At 46.9% G+C, this 23465-nt stretch overlaps 1 protein-coding gene across 4 annotated transcripts in view; it reads right to left on the reverse strand.

Annotated features, from left to right (window-relative positions):
* Positions 1–23465, reverse strand: part of TRIP4 (thyroid hormone receptor interactor 4) — a 76786-nt gene that overhangs the window by 41503 nt on the left and 11818 nt on the right. For 2 of the 4 annotated variants that reach the window (XM_069765730.1, XM_069765728.1), the window contains exons 4-6: positions 10794–11021; positions 10615–10693; positions 128–242 (exon numbers count right to left, since the gene is read on the reverse strand). In XM_069765730.1, the coding sequence (XP_069621831.1) occupies positions 128–242; positions 10615–10693; positions 10794–11021 (422 nt within the window). Of the gene's footprint in view, positions 1–127; positions 243–10614; positions 10694–10793; positions 11022–13639; positions 13766–23465 lie in introns of those variants that run through there. The other 2 variants (XM_069765731.1, XM_069765729.1) reach the window with 2 other exon arrangements.

Genomic DNA, 23465 nt, shown 5'->3' on the forward strand with positions numbered 1-23465 from the left:
GCTTCTTATCTATTATTTCATATCTGTTTCCAGTTACTTATACAGGTATTATGGAAACAAATTCCACAGTGCTTAGCATTCACATCAGTCCCTGCCCCCAATAAATATTGCAGTAACTGAGTGATACCTCGTCTTATCATATTCCAGGAGCTTGTCACGATGCTGCTTTGCCCTTTCTAAACCTTCATTTAGTTGCTTTTCTTGATGTGGTAGAATATCCATTTTCAAACCTGTTTCAGCACCTGTAACAAGATCATTTATGATCACCCACAAAACATTAAAAAAAAAAAAACCATTCCAGGTGTTACATATCACAAGTCTTATTGTTCCCAATGGGGAAAATGTTACAAACAACCTTCAATTAGTGCATAAACTCCACAGATGGGTATACACACAGGATAGCGGTCTGCTGAATGAACGTTTGGCTGCCTCCCCATACACAAAAACGCTCAGCGCAGCACAGTATTCATGTGTTTTCAACATGGAGAGAGAAGAAACCAGACACTAATGGCAGCGGATTATCTCACTTCAAAATAAAAGGATCGACCATTGGAATTCCAACAGTCCCATTCTTTTCTCGGCCATAGAGGGAAGGCCCCCAAACACATCAGATGGTTAGCCCACCCTGCCCAAACCTGCAAGCTCAGACAACTTTGATCTATAAAGTATGAGTGCCTTTAAGAGTTTATTAGGTACATTTTTTTTTCCCCTCGATCTGAAAACTAAACAACTGGCTCCTGCAAGCGATTCAGCTGCTCCACATCACCACAGCAGCTTTTCCTTCTCCGGGCTGCTCCTGCCGGCCTCATACTCTGCAGATTGACAGCCGCTTCCCCTCTGCCTATCAGCAGAACGTCGGCATTCATCAACTGTTAACAGAGCACAGCAGAAAAGGAGCCGCTGTTCTGTCGACATAGGACATCAGCATAAGCCACCGATTTGCCAGCTGGATCAGTCCGTGACCGCTCTGTACCGGTGGCCATCGGCGCGGACACAACAGGCAAGTAGGTAGCAACTCCCGGTCTGTTAGTTCTTAGGCCCATAATAAAATAAAGGTTTAAAAAGAAAGTCACGGATAACCACTTTAACACAATGGGCAATTGTGCAATATTTACAAGATCATATGTAGGCTTTCCACAAAAAGAACTAATACACACTGCATTGTGAACACAAATGTAATAAAATCTATCTACATAATCGGAAATCCCACGTCGCTGATTGGTCCCGGCCAGGCTAGGTCCAATCAGCGACGGGCACAGTCCGGCGGCAAATTCGGTGCCCCCTCCTTACTGCCCTCCAGTCAGTGCCTCCATAGCGGTTTAGCAGTCCGTTAACGCTGCTATTAACCCTGTGGGACCAACTTTTTACTATTGATGCTGCCTATGCAGCATCAATAGTAAAAAGATCTAATGTTACAAATAATAAAAAAAAAAAAAAAATTTTAAAAATAGGTATTAAGCTTACCGTTAATGATGTTTCCAGGAGTCCATCCTGACAGCACCCTGGAGGACGTCCTCCTCCCCTTGCTGGGACAGGAAACAGACGAGTTTAAAAGGTCAAGTCCCACCCACAGACCTCAGTGTTGTAACAAGAACCGCCTCAAGGAAATGCAGAAAAAAAATTTGTTTAATGGTAACAAACATATTACATTATAACCAGGAACATATTACATCATATGTAAGGAATAGGTTACAATCATGCTAGAATACCATACATAATATAATACAGGGAGGGAACTACCCGTGCTGTCAGGATGGACTCCTGGAAACATCATTAACGGTAAGCTTAATACCTATTTTCCAGGACGTCCTCCTGACAGCACCCTGTAGAGTACCAAAGCACCTCCTCAGGGTGGGATTACCGCTTGGAGAACCTTTCTCCCAAATGCAGTATGCTGACCAGACAAAACATCAAGTTTATAGTGTTTGCAAAAGGTATTGGCACTAGCCCATGTCGCGGCCTTACAAATCTGTTCTAGAGAGGCGCCTGCCCTTTCAGCCCAGGAAGTAGCTATCCCTCTAGTCGAATGTACATGGAGACCCTCCGGAGGAGAGAGCCCTTCAGATTGATAGGCCTCAGAGATTACCGACGTGATCCACCGTGCAAGAGAGGCCTTAGAGGCTTTTTTACCCCTATTCTTGCCCCCATATAAAATGAATAGGTTTGGGTCAATGCGCCAAGCGTTGGTGGCTGCCAGGTAGTCTAGAACTGCCTGCCTGACATCCAGCGAATGAAGGGCCCTTTCTTTAGCATTAGCAGGGTTATTGCAGAAAGATGGTAACACGATCTCTTGGTTTCTATTTTTAGTTCCTACTTTTGGAATAAAAGAGGGGTCGAGTTTAAGAATTATACAATCCTCTCTAATTTGTAGGTATGCGTCCCTAGTACACAGGGCCTGAATTTCCCCCACTCTTTTAGCTGTAGTCACTGCCACAAGAAATGCCGTTCTACGTGTAAGAATGGAAATGGGCATATTATCCACTGACGCATAGAGGTCTTTGCAGAGAAATCTGAGGACCAGATTAAGGTCCCAAGAAGGTGACATCTGTCTGATAGTGGGGCGCAACCTCTGGGTGGCTCTGATGAATCTAACTATCCACGGGTGTGACGCTAGGGGATAGTCAAGGAAAGAACTAAGTGCCGAGATCTGCACCTTTAATGTGCTTGGTTAAAGACCTTTGTCAAACCCAGCCTGCAAGAAATCTAAAATTCTGGGTAAGTCGGGAGTGCCTGCCGTAACCTCAGACCTGCCACCCTCCAGACAGAACCGTCTCCAAATTTTCAAGTAAATTGCTGACGTAACAGGCTTCCTACTAGACTTCATAGTAGATATTACTTGGCTCGATAGACCCTTTGCCTTCAAGATGGACCCTTCAGGATCCATGCCGAGAGATGAAGCTTCTCTGGGTTTGGGTGGAATACCGGATCCTGGTGGATTACGTCCGCTCTGAGAGGGAGCTCTACTGGATTCTCGATTGCTAGCTCTAGTAGAAGGGAAAACCAACTCCTTCTTGGCCAGTATGGAACGATCAATATGACGAGAGCTCGATCCTCCTTGATCTTTCTGAGAACCGCCGGAACTAACGCCAGAGGGGGAAATGCATACGAGAGAGGTTCCGTCCAGTCCTGGCTCAGAGCGTCTATCCCTTCCGGAAGATCCCGCGGGTTCAGAGAGAAGAATTTTGAGACCTTTGAATTTCTCCTGCTTGCGAATAGGTCTATACAGGGGGTTCCCCAGCGAAGACATAAGTCCTGGAAGACGTCCTGGTTGAGTTCCCACTCTGTTGCAGACACCTTTCTTCTGCGGAGATAGTCCGCTATAACATTCTGGGAGCCCTCCAGGTGGACTGCTGAGATAGAAAGAACCGATCTTTCTGCCCAACGAAATATCTTCTCTGTCAGTTCCTGAAGTGCATGGTGTTTCGCACCTCCTTGATGTTTCAGGAAAGAGACTGTCGTCACATTGTCGGACATTATCCTGACATGACGATTCTCCAGGATGTGTCGGTTCCTTCTCAAGGCTTCCCAGACAGCGTATAGTTCCTTGAAGTTGGAGGAGCTGTGGATGACGTCTTCCGGCCATCTCCCCTGAAGGATCCTGTCTTCTAGGTGAGCTCCCCAGCCCCAAGCGCTGGCATCTGTAGTAACTACTACGTAGGGATCTGCGGACCATAACACTCCTTTTCTTAACTTCTCTGGCTCTGTCCACCAGAGGAGAGACCTTCTTACACGATGTGATAGATCTAAAGTACTGTCCAGAGAAGACAGACTCCTGTCCCATCTGGAAAGAATCCATTTCTGCAGTGGTCTTGAATGGAACTGAGCTCATCTTACGCACGGAATACAGGCCGTCATTAGGCCGAGGACTCGCATGGCCGTCCTTGTTGTCACCCTGTGTTCCAACAGGAGCCGAATCTGAGACTGTATTGCAATCAGCTTGCACTCGGGTAAGAGGGATATTCTGTTCATTGAATCCAGACATACTCCCAGAAAAGTCTTCCTGCACTCTGGAGTTAAATCGGATTTTCGCCAATTTATGACCCAACCAAGTTCTTCCATCACCGAAATAGTTCGGTTCCTGTGGTCTGATAGAATTTCTGGCGTTCTTGCCACCAGAAGAAAGTCGTCTAGATAAGGGATTATTCTGATCCCCTGATTTCTTAGGAAAGCGACAATCTCCGACACCAGCTTTGTGAAGATACGAGGTGCTGAGGCAAGACCAAATGGAAGGCACTGAAACTGGAAGTGACAGGTCCCGGACGGCAGAACTACCGCAAACGTCAGAAGCCTCTGAGAAGAAGGGTGGACGGGAACCTGATAATAGGCACTCTTTAGATCTAGAGTGCACATCACAGCATTCTGATCTATTAGGAGTATTGCCGAACGGATGGATTCCATACGAAACCTCTTGTACCTGACCCAGGCATTCAGAGGTTTCAGATTTATTATAGTGCGAGATTCTCCGGACGGTTTCATTATGGAAAAAAGGGAGGAGTAATGCCCCAGGCCTATTTCCAGGGATGGTACCGGAATTATGACCTCTGAGGAGAGCATCTCCATTAGGTCTATCAACATAGGAGAGTCTCGCGGTACTACCGTAGGACTGATGAATCTGTCTGGTGGGGGGGAGTAGAGCTCGATATTGTAGCCTTCTGAGATGGTCCGAAGGACCCACTGATTTTGGGTGATCCGGGCCCAATTGTGCGAAAATTGGCGGAGCCGACCCCCTATAAGACTGGCGTCATTGCGATTTAGATTTTGAGGAAGGGCTGAAGAAGAAACCTCTGTTTCTATAGCCCTGGCTACGGGAGCCCCCAATAAGATCCTCTATTGGATCTGCCTCCTCTAAACTCAGACTGCCTTCTGAAGGGGAATCCTCTCCGAAAGGACTGGGGCTTCTTAGATTTCTCCTCTGGAAACCCCTTCTTTTTGTCGGAGGCTGACTCCAGAATAGTATCCAGTGAGGGTCCAAAAACCCTTTCACCTGAGAAGGGAATTGAACATAATTTTGATTTAGAGGCATTATCCCCTGACCAGGACCTTAGCCAGACCGCCCTCCTAGCCGCGTTAGATAAGGAACTGCATCTGGCCGAAAATCTGACTGACTCAGCAGTCATATCAGACAGATAAGCCGTGGCAGATTTTATTATAGGAAGAGAATTTATGATTTCGGATCTCGGGGTCTTATTGGATAGGTGCTCCTCCAATTGACCCATCCATAGGTACATAGACCGAGCTACCGAAGTAGCCGCTATATTAGTTTTTATTAGAGCCGCAGAAGATTCCCAGGCTCTTTTTAACAATATGTCAGCCTTCCTATCCATAGGATCGCGTAGGTTTGATGAGTCCTCAAAAGGTATGGCCGTTTTCTTAGCCACCTTTGCCACAGGAACGTCTATTTTAGGAACTTCGTCCCATAATTTTATGTCTTCAGGCTCATAAGGTAGACGAGCTTTAAAGTCCTTGGATAACACCAGCCGGCGTTCTGCCTCCTTCCATTCTTCCAGAATCATGGCCTTAATGTGCTCGCTAACCGGAAATACTGTCTGCTGACGTGACATAAGTCCCCCAAACATCAAGTCCTGCCTGGACTGTGGTTTAGATGTCTCCTCTATTTGCATGGTGCATCGCACTGCCTGCACCAGATCATTTGTGTCTTCTGCCTGGAAGAGGTATTTTCTTTGATAATCTTGGCTTCCTGACGGAAGCTCTCCCTCTTCCTCTGAGACAAAGTCCTCTGAGTTAGACTTGTCCTCAGAAGTAACCTCCTGTTCTCTTAAATCCTGCTCCCGTCTGGCCCGCTTACGGCTGGGGATAGGACTGGATTTCTGCACCATGGTGGACAAAGAAGCTTGTACTTCTTCACGTATAAGGGATCTCATTTCAGCCAGCAGTGTGGGTTGCTCGTCCCTTACGACCTTAGCTGTGCAGTCCCCGCATAAGGATTTCCCATGGGAGTCCGGGAGCTTCATATTACAAAGGGGACATCTAAAGGATTTCCCAGATGCCTTGCCGGATTTCTTAATCTGAACAGGAGGACCCGCGGGGTTTCCCTTATCCTTAAATGACATAAGAAGGGATAAGCACTGGGGTGAGCCTGCTTCTGCATATAGATAGGGGAACTTGCGCCATGCGCACTTACCCCCTCCTCGGTTGGAGTGCTTGCTTCCATGATGAGGGTAGCAGGTCCCCGCAGCTCTCAGCGCCAGATCAGGAGCACTTCTGCCGCTGTGCAATTCACTGCACGCTTTCCCCCGCGCATACAGCGTTACCGGAAGTAGCGGTAACGAAATGCCGACGGACCGGAAGTGACGCGTTCTGACGACTTCCTGCCTGGAGACGCCATTCTGGATACCACGCTGCCCAGGATGGCCGCACACCGCGTGGATAGCGTCCGCAGCCGAGAGCCTCCCACCGGGAGGAGCGGCTGCCACCAGGAGCCTCGTCCCACTCCTGGTCTTTGGAGCAGAGGGACCCCCCACCGGAGGGTTTCTGCCCTGAGCCTCTTGACAGGGGGAAGGGTATTGGCAAGCCGCACGATCCCCCTGAGCTCCGGTAAGTCCTGCGCAGCTTCTCACTCGTGCGTCCCTTCCTTGGAGGGACAGGAAAAACACTGAGGTCTGTGGGTGGGACTTGACCTTTTAAACTCGTGTGTTTCCTGTCCCAGCAAGGGGAGGAGGACGTCCTCCAGGGTGCTGTCAGGAGGACGTCCTGGAAAAATCATTATATTCTCACCTTCCGGCACCTTTCCAGCTCCTTGAGACGCTCCGGTCCCAAGAATCCATTGCGGTAATGACTGGAGATCACGTAGCAGTCTCGCGAGATGATGACATAGCGGTCTCGCGAGACTGCTACATCATGTGTTATTGCCGCAATGCATTCTTGGGACCGGAGCATCACGAGGAGCATCGCTAATGCCTGGGCTGGATCCGGGGCTGACAGAAGGTGAGTATATAACTTTTTTTTATTTTAACCCCTTAGTGACAGCCAATTTGGTACTTAATGACCGAGCCAATTTTTACAATTCTGACCACTGTCACTTTATGAGGTTATAACTCTGGAACGCTTTAACAGTTCCCGCTAATTCAGAGCTTGTTTTTTCGTGACATATTGTACTTCATGTTAGTGGTAACATTTCTTCGATATTACTTGCGATTATTTATGAAAAAAATGGAAATATGGTGAAATTTTTTAACATTTTGCAATTTTCAAACTTTGTATTTTTATGCCCTTAAATCAGAGAGATATGTCACGAAAAATAGTTAATAAATAACATTTCCCACATGTCCACTTTACATCAGCACAATTTTGGAAACAAATTTTTTTTGTTAGGGAGTTATAAGGGTTAAAAGTTGACTAGCAATTTCTCATTTTTACAACACCATTTTTTTTAGGGACCACATCACATTTGAAGTCATTTTGAGGGGTCTATATGATAGAAAATAATGAAGTGTGACACCATTCTAAAAAACTGCACCCCTCAAGGTGCTCAAAACCACATTCAAGAAGTTTATTAACCCTTTACGTGCTTCACAGGAACTGAAACAATGTGGAAGGAAAAAAATGAACATTTAAACTTTATTTGCAAATATTTTACTTCAGAGCCATTTTTTTTTTTTCACAAGTGTAAAAACAGAAATTTAACCATAAATTTTGTTGTGCAATTTCTCCTGAATACGCCGATACCCCATATGTGGGGGTAAACCACTGTTTGGGCGCACATCGGGGCGCACCGCAGAGCTTGGAAGTGAAGGAGCGCCGATTGACTTTTTCAATGCAGAATTGGCTGGAATTGAGATTGGATGCCATGTTACGTTTAGAGAGCCCCTGATGTGCCTAAACAGTGGAAACTCCACATAAGTGACACCATTTTGGAAACTAGACCCCTTAAGGAACTTATCTAGATGTGTGGTGAGCACTTTGAACCCCCAAGAGCTTCACAGAAGTTTAAAATGCAGAATCGTGAAAACAAAAAATATAATTTTTTTTTCCACAAAAAAAGATTTTTTAGCCCCCAAGTTTTTATTTTCACAAGGGCAACAAGAGAAATTGGACCCCAAAAGTTGTTGTCCAAATTATCCAGAGTACGCTAATGCCCCATATGTGGGGGTAAACCACTGTTTGGGCACACGGCAGAGCTCAGAAGGGAGGGAGCACCATTTGACTTTTTGAGCGCAAAATTGGCTGTTGTGTTTGGAGACCCCTGATGTACCTAAACAGTGGAAACCCCCCAATTCTAACTCCAACCCCAACACACCCCTAACCCTAATCCCAACCCTAACCCCAAAAAAACCATAATCACAACCCTAACCAAAACCCTAATCAAAACCCTAAACCAACACACCCCTAATCCTAATCTCAACCCCAACCTCAAACCTAACCCTAATCCCAATACACCTAGGGTTGGGGCTAAAGTTAGGGCTAGGGTTGGGGCTAAAGTTAGGGCTAGGGTTGCGGCTAAAGATAGGGTTAGAGTTGGGATTAGGGTTAGGGTTTGGATTAGGGTTGGTATTAGGGTTAGGTTTGGGATTAGGGTAAAGGTTAGGGTTGGGATTAGCCCTAACCCTAACTTTAGCCCCAACCCTAGCCCTAACCCTAAATTTAGCCCCAACCCTAACCCTAAGGATACTTTCACACTTGCATCGTGTGGCATCCGTCGCAATCCGTCGTTTTGGACAAAAAACGGATCCTGCAAATGTGCCCGCAGGATGCCTTTTTTGCCCATAGACTTATATTGCCGGCAGATGGCCACACGTCGCATCCGTCGTGCACTGGATCCATTGTGTTTTGGCGGACCGTCGTCACAAAAAAAAAGTTCAATGTAACCTTTTTTTTGTACGTCGTGTCCGCCATTTCCGACCGCGCATGCGTGGCCGTAACTCTGCCCTCTTCTCCCCAGGACATAGACTGGGCAGCGGTTGCGTTGAAAAAATGCATCCGCTGCCCACAACTTTCACAACGTGCATTGGGCCGACTTATTGGAAGGCCCCGTACCGACGCAAGTGTGAAAGAAGCCTAACCCTAGCCCTAAATTTAGCCCCAACCCTAACCCTAATTTTAGCCCCAACTCCTCTAGCTGCTGGCCGGTAGGTTATGGTAGGCGCACTGCGCATGCAGCCGCCATTTTCTTTCCCGATGAAGAAGCCGGCAGGCAGGAAGGGACACAGGAGGATCCAGGGACACCGGTAAGTATAACAGGGTCCCCGAATCCCACTATTTCTCTGTCCTCTGATGTGCGATCACATCAGAGGACAGAGAATGACAGATCGCTTTTTTTTTTTTTAAACAGTTAATTACCGGCGATCGCAAAACAGGGGTCGGTAAAAACCGACCCCGATCATGTTCTTTGGGGTCTCAGCTACCCCTGGCAGCCGAGACCCCAAAGATCTTCCGGGTGCCGGCCGGCGGGCACACTGCGCATGCGCCCGCTATTTTTTTGCTGGAAGATGGCGGCACCCATCGGGGGCCACGAGGAGCACTGGGGGAGACAGGTGAGTATCGGGGGGCTATCGGGGACCCCATTTCTCTGTCCTCTGATGTGCGATCACATCGGAGGACAGAGAAATTAAATGGGAAATAGCGTTTTTTGGTGTTTTTTTGCGACCGCCGGTAAACTGTTAATTACCGGCGATCGCAACCCGGGGGTCGGTAAAAAAACCCCGAATCATGTTATCTGGGGTCTCGGCTACCCCCAGCAACCGAGACCCCAGAGAAAATCTGACTCTGGGGGGCGCTATTCACTTTTTCCACAGCCCCGTTAATTAACCGCGCTGTGGTTTAAGTACCCTAAACTGCCGCCGTTAAAAGGCATATCGGCGGTCATTAAGGGGTTAATTATTTTTATTTTTTTTAACAGGGATATGTTGCCCACATTGCTATATACTACGTGGCCTGTGCTATATGCTGCGTGGCCTGTGCTATATGCTGCGTGGCCTGTGCTATATACTATGTGGCCTATGTTATATACTACGTCTCTGTGCTATATACTAAGTGGCTGTGCAATATACTACATGGGCTGTGCTATATACTACGTGGCTGGGCAAGATACTACGTGGCTGGGCAATATACTACGTGGGCTGTGTTATAAACTGCGTGGGCTGCGTTATATACTGCGTGGGCTGTGCTATATGCTGCGTGGCCTGTGCTATATACTATGTGGCCTATGTTATATACTACGTCTCTGTGCTATATACTAAGTGGCTGTGCAATATACTACATGGGCTGTGCTATATACTACGTGGCTGGGCAAGATACTACGTGGCTGGGCAATATACTACGTGGGCTGTGTTATAAACTGCGTGGGCTGCGTTATATACTGCGTGGGCTGTGCTATATACTACTATACATATTCTAGAATACCCGATGCGTAAGAATCGGGCCACCATATAGCTCACATATAACTGAGCAGTCATGTACTTTTAGCCTAGTATTGTAGAAATGTCCATATCATGCGGTAATAGAAAGGACAACTGTATATTTTGATAAATAAAATCACGATGGTTTGTCTCTTGTTCATGTAGACCAACCTGAAATGGAACAAAAACTCAAAGCCTTTACAATTTCCCCCCCCCCCCTTCAAGAATTAATTAAAATATTGCCATATATCTAGCTTACCGCCCAAGAGCTTCTTTCGTAATTTCTGACTTTTATTGGAGTCTCTTACTAGAATATCAGCTTCTTCTTTTGTACACACCTAAGAACATCCGATATTAAAACAAGAACATAAATAAATGCTGAGCATTTAGTTTTCAAACTTTTTTTTTTACATTTCAGAAAAAAATGAAGAGTCTTACTAGGTTGCCGCAAAACAAACATGGTCCCGATCCCTCTTGTTCGCACACAATACGTCCACAAGTAATGCAGTTGTTAATAAGCTTATGCTTTTGGGCCAGACATTCACATGGGTAACGGCCCGGGATCAGCACAGCCAAGCGATCCTGTCCTTCTTTAGTGTACAGGTTAACAAACTTCTGTTTTTTCTTTGAGGAGGACAAAGCCGCCACTTCCTGGGCCTGGGCCTGCTGTGGGGGAACATGATACATTACATTAGGAAGACCTTTACCATAGCACACTGATTAATGGAAATATGTGACTTTACAACCAGATGAATAAGCCGACCCGAGTATAAGCCGACCCCCCTAATTTTGCCACAAAAAACTGGGAAAACTTAATGACTCGATTATAAGCCTAGGGTGGGAAATGCCGCAGCTACCTGTAAATGTCAAAAGTAAAAATAGATACCAATAAAAGTAAAATTAATTGAGACATCAGTAGGTTAAGTGTTTTTGAATATCCAGATTGAATCAGGAGCCCCATATAATGCTCCATAAAGTTTATGATGGGCCCCATAGTATGCTACATATTAAAATATGCCCCATATAATCCTGCATAAAGGTTAATAATGGCCCCATAAGATGCTTCATAGACACATTTGCCCAATATAATGCTGCACAAATGTAGATTATGGCCCCATAAGATGCTCCATAAAGATATTTGCCCCATATAGTGCTGCACAAACGTTATGGCCCCATACAGACACTTGCCCCATATAGTGCTGCACAAACGTTATGGCCCCATACAGACACTTGCCCCATACAGTGCTGCACAAACGTTATGGCCCCATATAGTGCTGCACAAACGTTATGGCCCCATATAGTGCTGCACAAACGTTATGGCCCCATATAGTGCTGCACAAACGTTATGGCCCCATACAGTGTTGCACAAACGTTATGGCCCCATACAGTGTTGCACAAACGTTATGGCCCCATACAGTGCTGCACAAACGTTATGGACCCAAATAATGCTGCACAAACGTTATGGCCCCATAGATGCTCCATACAGACACTTGCCCCATTTGCTGTTGCGGCGATAAAAAACAAAAAAAAAAAAAAATCACATGGTCACCTCTCCGTCGCTCAGGCCCCTGGCACTTTCAATATTCACCTGCTCCTCGTTCCGCCGCCGCTCCGTCTTCAGCGTCTCCTACACTGACGTTCAGCAGAGGGTGCGCACTAACCACGTCACCGCGCCCTCTGACCTGAGCGTCACTGCACAAGACGGTGAAGATGGAGCAGCGCCGGAACGAGGAGCAGGTGAATATCGCGCAGCGCTCCCCTCACCTGCTTTTGGTGCAGTCCCTGCACGTCTTTTCCCTGGCACTGCTGCTTCTTCCTGTACTGAGCGGTCACAGTTACCGCTCATTACAGTAATGAATATGCGGCTCCACCTCTATGGGAGGTGGAGCCGCATATTCATTACTGTAATGAGCGGTACCATGTGACCGCTCACTACAGGAAGAAGCTGTCAGCGAAGGGGAAAAGAAGTGCAGGGACCGCACCAAAAGCAGGTGAGTATAAATAGACAGCCCCCGCTCCCCCTCCCCTGCCGACCCCTGGTTATGACTCGAGTATAAGCTGAGAGGGGGACTTTCAGCCCCAAAAAATGGGCTGAAAATCTCGGCTTATACTCGAGTATATACGGTAACTAACCTAGATAAGTGGAACTTCTAATCTGAATCATGGCTACAACAAAACTGGTTACCGCATTCTATTATTAAGTCAGGTTTCTAGATTAAACATATGTTAACCAGTTTTATCCACAATATTCCATATCACACTATTAAAATAAAAACAATACACAGAATATTACCTTAAACGTGACACCTTCCTACCTAAATTCACAAACTCACTTTATCCTACAGAGTATTTTATTTATATTGGAGCAGAATACTTTTACCTTCGAGGGTATGCCCTATAGGCATTTGAAGGGCTATGCGATGGATACTCCATTCACCCCAAATTATGCGAATCTTTTCATGGGATGTTTCAAATCCATGCACATGGCTCAGTCCCTCCTGCCGATGGGACATGTACATTTTTAGAGGCGTTACATTGATGATGTAATTTCTATCTGGACTGGAACTCGTTTGGAGGCGGAAAGGTTTGCTCACAAGCTCAATCGGAACACTTGGGTGGATAGAATTATTCATATTTTTTCTCAGAGATGGAAATCAGCTATCTTGATCTCACTCTTTTTAAGAGTACGCCGTGTAGGATTGTTACCAATACACATATAAAAATTGTAGCCCTTAATAGCTACTTGGGCGTTTTCTAGTGGTCACAGCCATAAACGGATGCATAATATTCCATGTGGACAGTATAGAAAAATAAAAAATGAATTGTACCTATGGTAAACATTTTGAAAAAGAAGCGAAAATACTAAAGAGTAGCTTCCAGGAGAAGAATTACCCCCAAAAATACTGAACCTAATGATCCTGGGCTTACGAATAGGCTAAAATATAACTTCATCACCACCTATAAACAATCTCTTACTAAAAAAAATGTCTAAAATTAGTAATAAAGTTATCAAATATTGGCCGATTATTAAAGATGACCCTATTCTGTATAATGGTCTACCCGATAAACCGAACATCATTTATCATCAGAATATGACCCTAAAAAATCATTTGGTAGATTAAAACCTACTTAAACGCCTGTTTTAGGTGGGGATAGATCCTCTAACTTATTAGTGGGTTCCTACAATTGTGGCAGTAGGAAGTGCCTTTGCTGTGATTTGATTGAAATGCCTTGCACGAATTTTGAATCTTTTAGCACTGGAAGAAAAGCATTAAGCTACTTACCGGTAGCGGCATTTTTCGGAGGCACATGACAGCACCACGAGAGAGGGGATCCGCCCCTCAGGAACAGGAAACCCACAGATACAAAAGGGTGGCACGTATCAGTTGTATTACAGAGCCTAAGAGGACTACCGCAGTTAATGACAAGCAAACACAACATTATATATAGTTAAATACAAAATCTTTAATAAAGTAACAATCCAGATATCACACATGAGACACCCCATTTTTTTTTTTTTTTTTTTTTACTTAAAGGAAGTGCAATTCCCACGTCAATAGGGAGGGAACTAAGGGTGCCATCATGGGCCTCCGAAAAATGCCGCTACCGGTAAGTAGCTTAATGCTTTATTCGGACTCCCATGATAGCACCACGAGAGATTTACAGAGATGTAAGCCTTTTTAGGGAGGGACCACAGCCTGCAGCACCCTTAACCCGAAGGTGAGATCTGAGGAGAACCCCAAGTCCAACCGATCGTGTTTAAAAAAGGTGGAAGGGGATGACCATGTGGCCGCCTTACATATCTGGTCGACTGACACTCCAGACCTTTCCGCCCAGGATGATGCCATGGCTCGGGTGGAATGCGCCATCAGATGCTGCCGAGCCAGACCCCACCTGCCGTGTAAGCCAGAGAGATAGCCTCCCTAATCCATTTAGCTAGTGTCTATTTTAACGCTCTAAACCCCTTCCTAGGACCTTGAAAGGATAGGAATAGTGCATTATCTTTCTTCCAGTTATTAGTAACTGAAATATATTGTAAAAGGCATCTCCTGACGTCTAATGTATGGAGTTCATTTTCTTTAGGGTTAGAAGGATTAGGGATAAATGAAGGTAAAACTATCTCCTGTGAAACTGCGATGCTACCTTTGGTAAGTAGGCTGGGTCTGGCCTTAAGGTGCCGTCACACTGAGCGACGCTGCAGCGATACCGACAACGATCCGGATCGCTGCAGCGTCGCTGTTTGGTCGCTGGAGAGCTGTCACACAGACAGCTCTCCAGCGACCAACGATCCCGAGGTCCCCGGTAACCAGGGTAAACATCGGGTTACTAAGCGCAGGGCCGCGCTTAGTAACCCGATGTTTACCCTGGTTACTATCCTAAAAAGTAAAAAAACAAACGCTACATACTTACCTACCGCTGTCTGTCCTCGGCGCTCTGCTTCTCTGGTCTGGCTGTGAGCACAGCGGCCGGAAAGCAGAGCGGTGACGTCACCGCTCTGCTTTCCGGCCGCTGTGCTCACAGCCAGACCAGAGAAGCAGAGCGCCGAGGACAGACAGCGGTAGGTAAGTATGTAGCGGTTGTTTTTTTTACTTTAACGATGGTAACCAGGGTAAACATCGGGTTACTAAGCGCGGCCTTGCGCTTAGTTACCCGATGTTTACCCTGGTTACCAGCGAAGACATCGCTGAATCGGTGTCACACACGCCGATTCAGCGATGTCTACGGGGAGTCCAGCGACCAAATAAAGTTCTGGACTTTCTTCCCCGACCAGCGACAGCACAGCAGGGGCCTGATCGCTGCTGCCTGTCACACTGGACGATATCGCTAGCGAGGACGCTGCAACGTCACGGATCGCTAGCGATATCGTCTAGTGTGACGGTACCTTTAGGATAACTATCCTGTAAAAATTCCATATATGGGGGAAGTCTAGAAAGCCCCTGGAGGTCTCCTATTCTGCGAGCCAATGTTATAGCTACTAGAAAAGCTGTTTTGATAGATAACATTTTGATTGAGGCTTCATTTAAGGGCTCAAAGGGGTCTTTTGTTAGAGAAGAAAGGACTAGATTTAAGTCCCACGGTACCATTTTATTTTTATGTAACGGTCTAGCTCTACCGACTGCCTTAATGAATCTCGACACCCAATAATTATTGGCAATATTTCACGAGAATAGGGCACCAAGTGCTGACACCTGTACTCAGTGTGCTTGTAGAGAGATTTAACTCTAACCCCCTCTGCAGAAATTCTAATATTTGGCGTATCGGTACTCCTTCACTGATGTTAAAAATCGGAGGAAGTCAGGAACTTTCTCCAGGTTCTAGAGTAGATTCTTGTTGTTATCTGCTTTCTACTTTTTAAAAGAGTATCTACCAAATTAGAGGAGAAGCCTTTATTTTTTAATAATGACCGCTCAAACTCCAAGCCGTTAAATGGAGACCCTTCACTTGTGGATGGAATACTGGCTCCTGGAAAAGTAAATTCAGAATGTCTGGCAGCACCCAGGGATCGCCTACCAACGTTGTTCTGAGCAATGCAAACCAGGTTCTCCTGGGCCAGAAAGGAGCAATCAGAATGACCTTCGCACGATCTTCTCTGATTTTCCTCAACACTAGAGGTAACAAGGTTCAATGGTGGGAAGGCATAAGCCCATGGGCGGACATACCGCCTGTTCAACCTGTGCAACCGCACAGGGGCCCAGAGCGGGAGGGGGCCCCCGACGGGCATACAAAGCAATGAGGTGAATGACAGCCGGCGGCAGTATTACTGCTAACAGGAGAAGCAGGGGGGCCCGCTCTGCTGCATGCATGTGATATGACAGTTAAACGGGCCCCCCTCCTCACCTCCTAGCATATATTATGCTGCTGTCCAGCCAGCTGTCATTGCTGTGGTCTGCGGTGAGGTGACGGGTAGCAGACGCTGGACCAGGAAGAGAGGACAGAGGGGGAGGGCCTCTCAGTCACAGTGAGTCACAGAAGCTTGCTCAGGACCTGTGATGAGGTCACAGTAGGGGAGGAGTCAGGAGTCACATGATCAGGGGCCTCCATGTATTGCAGTACTCTGCTGTTCTGTCATGGTGCTAGACGGTAAGCTTATGTGTGGGGTCGGAGTTGTTTATAGTGTGGATGTAGCAGAGCCGTGTGTGTGTGTACGAGGTGTACGGAGCAGAGCCGTGTGTGTGTATGAGGTGTTCAGAGCGGAGCCGTGTGTGTATGAGGTGTACAGAGCGGAGCCGTGCGTGTGTATGAGGTGTACGGAGCGGAGCTGTGTGTATGAGGTGTACGGAGCAGAGCCGTGTGTGTGTATGAGGTGTACAGAGCGGAGCCGTGGGTGTGTATGAGGTGTACAGAGCGGAGCCGTGTGTGTATGAGGTGTACAGAGCGGAGCCGTGTGTGTGTGAGGTGTACGGAGCGGAGCCGTGTGTGTATGAGGTGTACGGAGCTGAGCCGTGTTTGTGCGCATGAGGTGTATGGAGCTGAGCCATGTGTGTGTATGAGGTGTACGGAGCAGAGCCGTGTGTGTATGAGGTGTACGGAGCTGAGGTGTGTGTGTGTGTGTGTGTGTGTGTGTGTGTGTGTGTGTGTGTGTGTGTGTGTGTGTGTGTGTGTATGTATGAGGTGTACGGAGCGGAGCCATGTGTGTATGAGGTGTACGGAGCAGAGCCGTGTGTGTGTATGAGGTGTACGGAGCTGAGCCGCATGTGTAGGAGTAACTATGCGTGGCCATTATACTGTGCGCAGTATCATGCGTGGCCATCATACAGTATGTAGTACCATGTAGGGCCATCATACAGTATGGAGCATCATGTGTGGCCATTATACAGTATGGAGCATCATGTGCGGCCATTAAACAGTATGGAGCATCATGTGCGGCCATTATACAATACTAGATGGCAGCCCGATTCCTTAAGAATCGGGAGTCTAGAATCCATATATACTTTATTTATTCAAATGTAAGAATAATACAATAAATAATAGTAAGAAAGAACAAAAATAATAGGCAGTATATGGAGAAAACACCAAACAAAAGTTCAAAATTGGTGTGAAAATGTAACTGAACCACTTCACAACTAAATATATATAGTTTTGGTAAATGGTATTATCATTTTTTTGACGAAATTCGGCAGGAGCTTGAAGAGCAACGTCACTGGGCCCGCCTCCACGCAGTAGAAACTTGCTGTGAGGTAAAAATTCAAAAATCACACCAAAATGGCGGGCGGAGTGTGTCACAGTACGGCACGTTTCTGATTGGTCGCTCGCAGCAGGCGGCAACCAATCAGACACTGGACACTGTTGACGTCACTTATCTCCGGACATTAGCTCCGGACAGGAAGTTGGCACAAACTGCAGGAAGTAGTATTCTAGGCAATTATATATTAGATGGAGCATCATGTGTGGCCATTATACAATATGGAGCATCATGTGTGGCCATTATACAGTATGGAGCATCATGTGTGGCCATTATACAGTATGGAGCACTGTGTGGCCATATTTTTTGTTTATAATTATTGTTTATGAAACAGTGCGATCAGCAATGCTAAATGGCTGTGGTTGGGACGTGGATATGGGTGTGCTCAGAGGCATGGCTTAAAATTTGCCGTGGTTCGCTGCAGGCGCTGCAAACTTTATCCCTCTTTCCCCTCTTCAAAAGTTGGGAGGTATGGTTTAACTGCGCCCCTACTTGTATATGTTAGAGGAAAAGGTGTGTGTAAATGGGTGTGGCTTAAAAATGGCTGTGGTTTTCCTACACAAACACAGAACCTGTTGTTAAAAATTTGAATCCCACCCCTACCTATATGCTTACATAACTTTGTTGCGCTATGGAGGGGGGGCCCGGGAAGATTTCTTGCACAGGGGCCCTCTGCAGTCTGTGTCCGCCCCTGCATAAGCCAGAGTAAAATCCCATTTTATGACGAATGCATCCACTGCCAGCGGATTTTCCCTGGGATTTAGAGAACAAAAGTTTTTTACTTTTTTGTTGTCTCTTGTAGCAAATAGGTCCACCACTGGCCGACCCCAATCTGATTGAAGATGTCTCCATTTAGAGACCATTCCCCTTGTCTTAGTATATTGCGGCTGAGAAAGTCCGCTTTTATATTTTCCTTTCCTCTGATGTGGAGAGCAGTTAAAGATTGAAAATTTGTTTCTGCCATCTGGAACAGGCGATCTGTGACCTGCATCATAGTCTCGGAACGTGTTCCACCTTGATGATTTATATAGGCGACTGCCACCTGGTTGTCCGAGAGGATCCTGATGTGGTGGCCCTGCAGATACATGAGGAGTTATTTAACTGCCAACTCAATTGCCAATAATTCTCTCTGATTGGATGAAGACGTTGTGTATGGTTCCCATTGTCCCTGAACCACAATGTCACTCATGTGAGCCTTCCACCCTGAGGAGCTAGCATCCGTAGTTATCACCCGGGGTATATCTATTATCCAGGGAACTCCTGCTGACAAATTATCCCTATCCAACCACCATTTTAGGGATTCAAAACTTTTGAATTTTTAGAGGCTGCAACTGGGATTTTTCAAAATTAATTATCCAGCCCAGGTGTTCTAATTTAACTCTAGTTACCTCTAAGGCTACGTTCACATTTGTGTTGTTGGGCGCAGCGTCGGCGACGCAACCAACAACGCATGTACACAACGCAGCGTTTTGCGACGTATGCGTTGTCATAAGATCCTACAGATCAGGAATTTCGGCGCAGGGAAAACGCTACAAGTAGCGTCCCCTGCCCCGTCTTGTGCGTCTATATGATGCATGCGTCGTAAGACGCAGTACAACGCATACCGGCGCATGTCCATGCGCCCCCCATGTTAAAGATAGGGGCGCATGACGCATGCGTCGCTGACGCTGCGCCCAACAACGCAAATGTGAACGTAGCCTAATTGAGACAAACAGTGTTCCACTGAGTTCCCCGCTATGAGGAAATCATCAAGGTAGGGAACAATAAGAATATTAGATTCCTGCAAATGTGCCATAACCTCCGCAATTATTTTTGTAAATACCCTAGGGGCAGAAGTTATACTGAAGGGTGCTCTGTACTGAAAATGGTGCACTACTCCCCCCATTAATACTGCTACCCTCAGGAATTGTTGGAAATCTTCATGAATGGGTACATGATAATAGACATCTTTTAAATCGACTACTACCATAAAACAATTTTTTAACAGCATCTTTATTATTGAGTTGATGGACTCCATCTTAAAGGTATGTTTAACCAGGTAACGATTAAGATGTCTGAGATTTCTAATGGTCCTAAAATTCTTATCAGGCTTCTGAATAAGAAACAGGGGAGAATAAAATCCCTTTCCTCTATCAGACTTTGGAACCTCTATAAGGACATTTTTAGAACAAAGACCACACCTCTTCTTCTAAAGCAGATTGTTCCAGGGGAGAAGAATGTAAGGGAGTTAATTTAAAATTATCCCGTGGGGTACGGATAAACTCAAGTGTGAGACCCCGAGAAATAGGGTTTTGTACCAAAACACAGTGATCTCTGACCATTCCGAACAGAAATGCAATAGTCTACCCCCCACCGGGATTCCTAGTCATTTGTCCTCCTTCTTTCTCTCCTTTGAAGAACGACGGAACATATATCCTGTACCTCTTCTACGTCTATCATCCCATCTAGACTGATCTCTTACAGGTGAAAAGGCACGCTTTCTTCCCCGACCAAATCTCTTCTTATTAAAGGGACGACGATAGGACCCAAATAGATTAGGGAACTTCTTTTTGTCGCCTCCTGCTTTCTCTAGGAGTTCATCCAAGGTGGGACCAAATAAATATTCTCCTTTGCACGGAATGGCACAAAGCTTTGATCTCGCTTGTATATCACCTGGCCAGCATTTTAACCACAGGGCTCTCCTAGCCGCATTCGAGAGTCCTGCTGCTCTAGCAGCCATTTTAACAGAGTCAATGGAAGCGTCCGACAAGAAGGCAGCCGCCTCCTGAATTACCGGTAAAGCAGTAAGAATAGAGTCCCTAGAAGCTCCCTCTTTCAACTGGGTCTCTGATTGATCCAGCCAAACCATCATTGATCTGGCTGTACAGGTTGAAGCCACCGCAGGTCTTAAGGAACCGGCCGCCATTTCCCAGGTACCCTTTAGAAAAGTGTCCGCCTTCCGGTCAAGGGGGTCCTTAAGGGTTCCCATATCCTCAAAGGGGAGAGAGGACTGTTTTGCCACTTTGGCTATTGCTGAATCCAACTTAGGGGTTTTTTCCCAATTGATGACTGCCGGGTCATCAAAGGGATACCTGCGTTTCTGCACTGGTGGTAAGGAACCTTTTTTCTCAGGCTTCTTCCACTCCTTATTAATAAGTTCTTGAATTTTTTCATTGAGCGGAAAAACTCTACGTTTCTTTTGCTCCAAACCACTAAACATAATTTCCTCCTTGGAAAGTTGGGGTTTGGGTTCTGATATGCCCATTGTTCCTCTGACTGCTTTAACTAACTTATCTATCCTCTCAAGGGGTAGATAGTAGCGAGCGGTGTCTTTGTCCGAGGAAGAGGACGATGCAGCTGAACCGGAAAAAACTTCAACCCTATCCTCATCCGCTGAGGAATCGTAGAACAATGGAGCTTTATATTTAGAACTTCCCGCTTGAGATCGGCCCTTTATGGATTGCTTGACTTCCATCCTGACCATCTCTTTCAGGCTTGCGGCAATAGTAAGGGATTCTTCCGCTACCTGAGGGGGCAAGTAAGGCAATCTAATCTATGTAGATATAATGCTCTCACACCCTCCCCCTTCCTGAGACCTCACCATCTGCTGGATACAGGGGGCACAGTTTTTTAGGGCACGAATCAGGTAAGGGAACTCCGCAGATGGAGCATTCTCTGTGTTTCGCCTTACTGATGCATTTCTTCCCCTAAAATAAAACATATGAGGGGGAATCACGTCACTGGGTGAACTTTCACGAAGATCACTTAGGCTACTTTCACACTAGCGTCGTACTCGGCCCGTCGCAGTGCGTCGGGCCGACGTACCGATGCATACTGTGGAAGCGCCGCACAACGGGGGCAGCAGATGCATTATTACAACGCATCCGCTGCCCCATTGTGAGTTGCGGGGAGCAGGGGGCGGAGTTCCGGCCGCGCATGCGCGGTCGGAAATGGCGGACACAACGCACCAAAAAACTTTACAAGCAACGTTTTTTGGTGCAGACGGTCCGCAGACGGTCCGCCACAACACGACGCACACGACGTATGGCAATGCGTTGCTAATGTTAGTCTATGGGGAAAAAATGCATCCTGCAGCCAACTTTGCAGGATGCGTTTTTTCGCCAAAACGACGCATTGCGACGTATGCAAACGACGCTAGTGTGAAAGTAGCCTTACCAGCGGCTGCCCAAAGAAAGATACCGGAATATGAGGGGGATTCTTCCTGGCTAATGCTCCAGACCCGTCTGGAGGAGCTTTTGCAGCCAGATTCACTACTCCTTCTGTCGCGTTCCTTTCCTTTGGGCTTCGGAGACACCTCTTCCAGCAGCTGGGGCTGCTGTTCATGCTCGTCCTCCATGCTCACAATATGAGGCCAGAAGCAAGGAACCACGATCCAGAGTTCTTCATACAACCCCTCCTCCGGTCAGCAGATATGCCAAGCGCTCCCCTGATTTGCTGCCTGCCTCCCCCCAGGTGCAGGAGGTCGTCTCTGGGGTCTGAATGGAAGCGGTATGCAATTACCGGTGGGCGCCGCCATCTTGGATGCACCGCGCATGCGCGGGACCCCGAAAACCCGGAAGTGACTGCCGGCTCTGCCCCCGATGTCAGCTCGGCTCCCTGACGGCGCCTAGAGCAGCGTGGGACGCCGTGCTGACCCGCAGCAGACCGGGTGGCGCCAAATGTCACCGCCGCCGCAGACCCCCCCCCCCCCCCCACAGCCCCAGCCACACCATCCTACCGGGAGGAGGAGACCCAGGGGACATACTCACCTAGCGCTGGTCTCAGAGACAGGATACCACCGGCAACCGTTCTCTGACGAAATGTCACCTCCGTGCAGCCCTGCCAGGACCACCGTGAAATCTCCAGGATCTCCGCACTGGACCCCCCCCCCCCCCCCCCACTACCTGAGTCGGCCGGCCGTGACATAGTACTTAATGATAAATTTTCTTCTATATAACTTGCATTTATGAAAAAAAAAATTGAAATTTGGCAAAAATGTAGAAAATTTTCAAACTTAATTTTTGTGCCCTTAAATCAGAGCGTTCAGTCATACAAAATAGTTCAGAAATAACATTTCCCACATGTCTACTTTCCATCAGCACAATTTTGGAAACAGTTTGCTTTGTAGAAGCGAAGGAGCGCCATTTAACTTTTTGAACACAAAAATGGCTGGAATTGAGAACGGACGCCATCTCGCGCTTGGAGAACCTCAGCTGTGCCTACACAGTGGAATTTCCCCCGCCCCCCAGTGACCACATTTTGGGAACTAACCCCCCACCCCAAGGATTTTATCCAGAGGTATAGTGAGCATTTTGAACCCACAGGCACAACACAGAATTTGATAACATTAGGTTGCCATATTGAATATGTCATCATTAGTGTTGAGCACAAGTGCTCTCTACTCCAGTTTGCATTGGGTGCTTGGTTATGCACCAAACATCACGGGTGCTTGAGTGACATGCTCTAGTCCCTGTCCCGCATGTTTCGTGGTTGTTAGATACCACCAAAAAGACATGCCGGGATTCTTCATACTCTGTGCATACCTGAGCACCTGATGCAAACGCTTTCAATATTTAAAAAAAAAAAAAAAAAAGCACAAACGTTCAAATCACCCCCTTTTGCCCACCCATTATAAAAGCAATGCTTGTTACCTGCTGGAATTTAAGGTGCTCCCTGCACTATTCTGGCATCTACTATATAATTGTCTAAGGGTCACTTCCGTCTGTCTGTCACGGATATTCATTGGTCGCGGCCTCTGTCTGTCATGGAAATCCAAGTGGCTGATTGGTCGCGGCAAAACAGCCACGGCCAATCAGCGACGGGCACAGTCCGGAAGAAAATGGCCGCTCCTTCCTCCCCGCAGTCAGTGCCCGCTCTGTACTCCCCTCCGGTTAGTGCTCACACAGGGTTAATGGCAGCGTTGACCGCGGTGTAACGCACTCGGTTAA

Source organism: Ranitomeya imitator, chromosome 4, assembly GCF_032444005.1.
Source record: "Ranitomeya imitator isolate aRanImi1 chromosome 4, aRanImi1.pri, whole genome shotgun sequence".
In the NCBI taxonomy this organism is placed as follows: domain Eukaryota; kingdom Metazoa; phylum Chordata; class Amphibia; order Anura; family Dendrobatidae; genus Ranitomeya; species Ranitomeya imitator.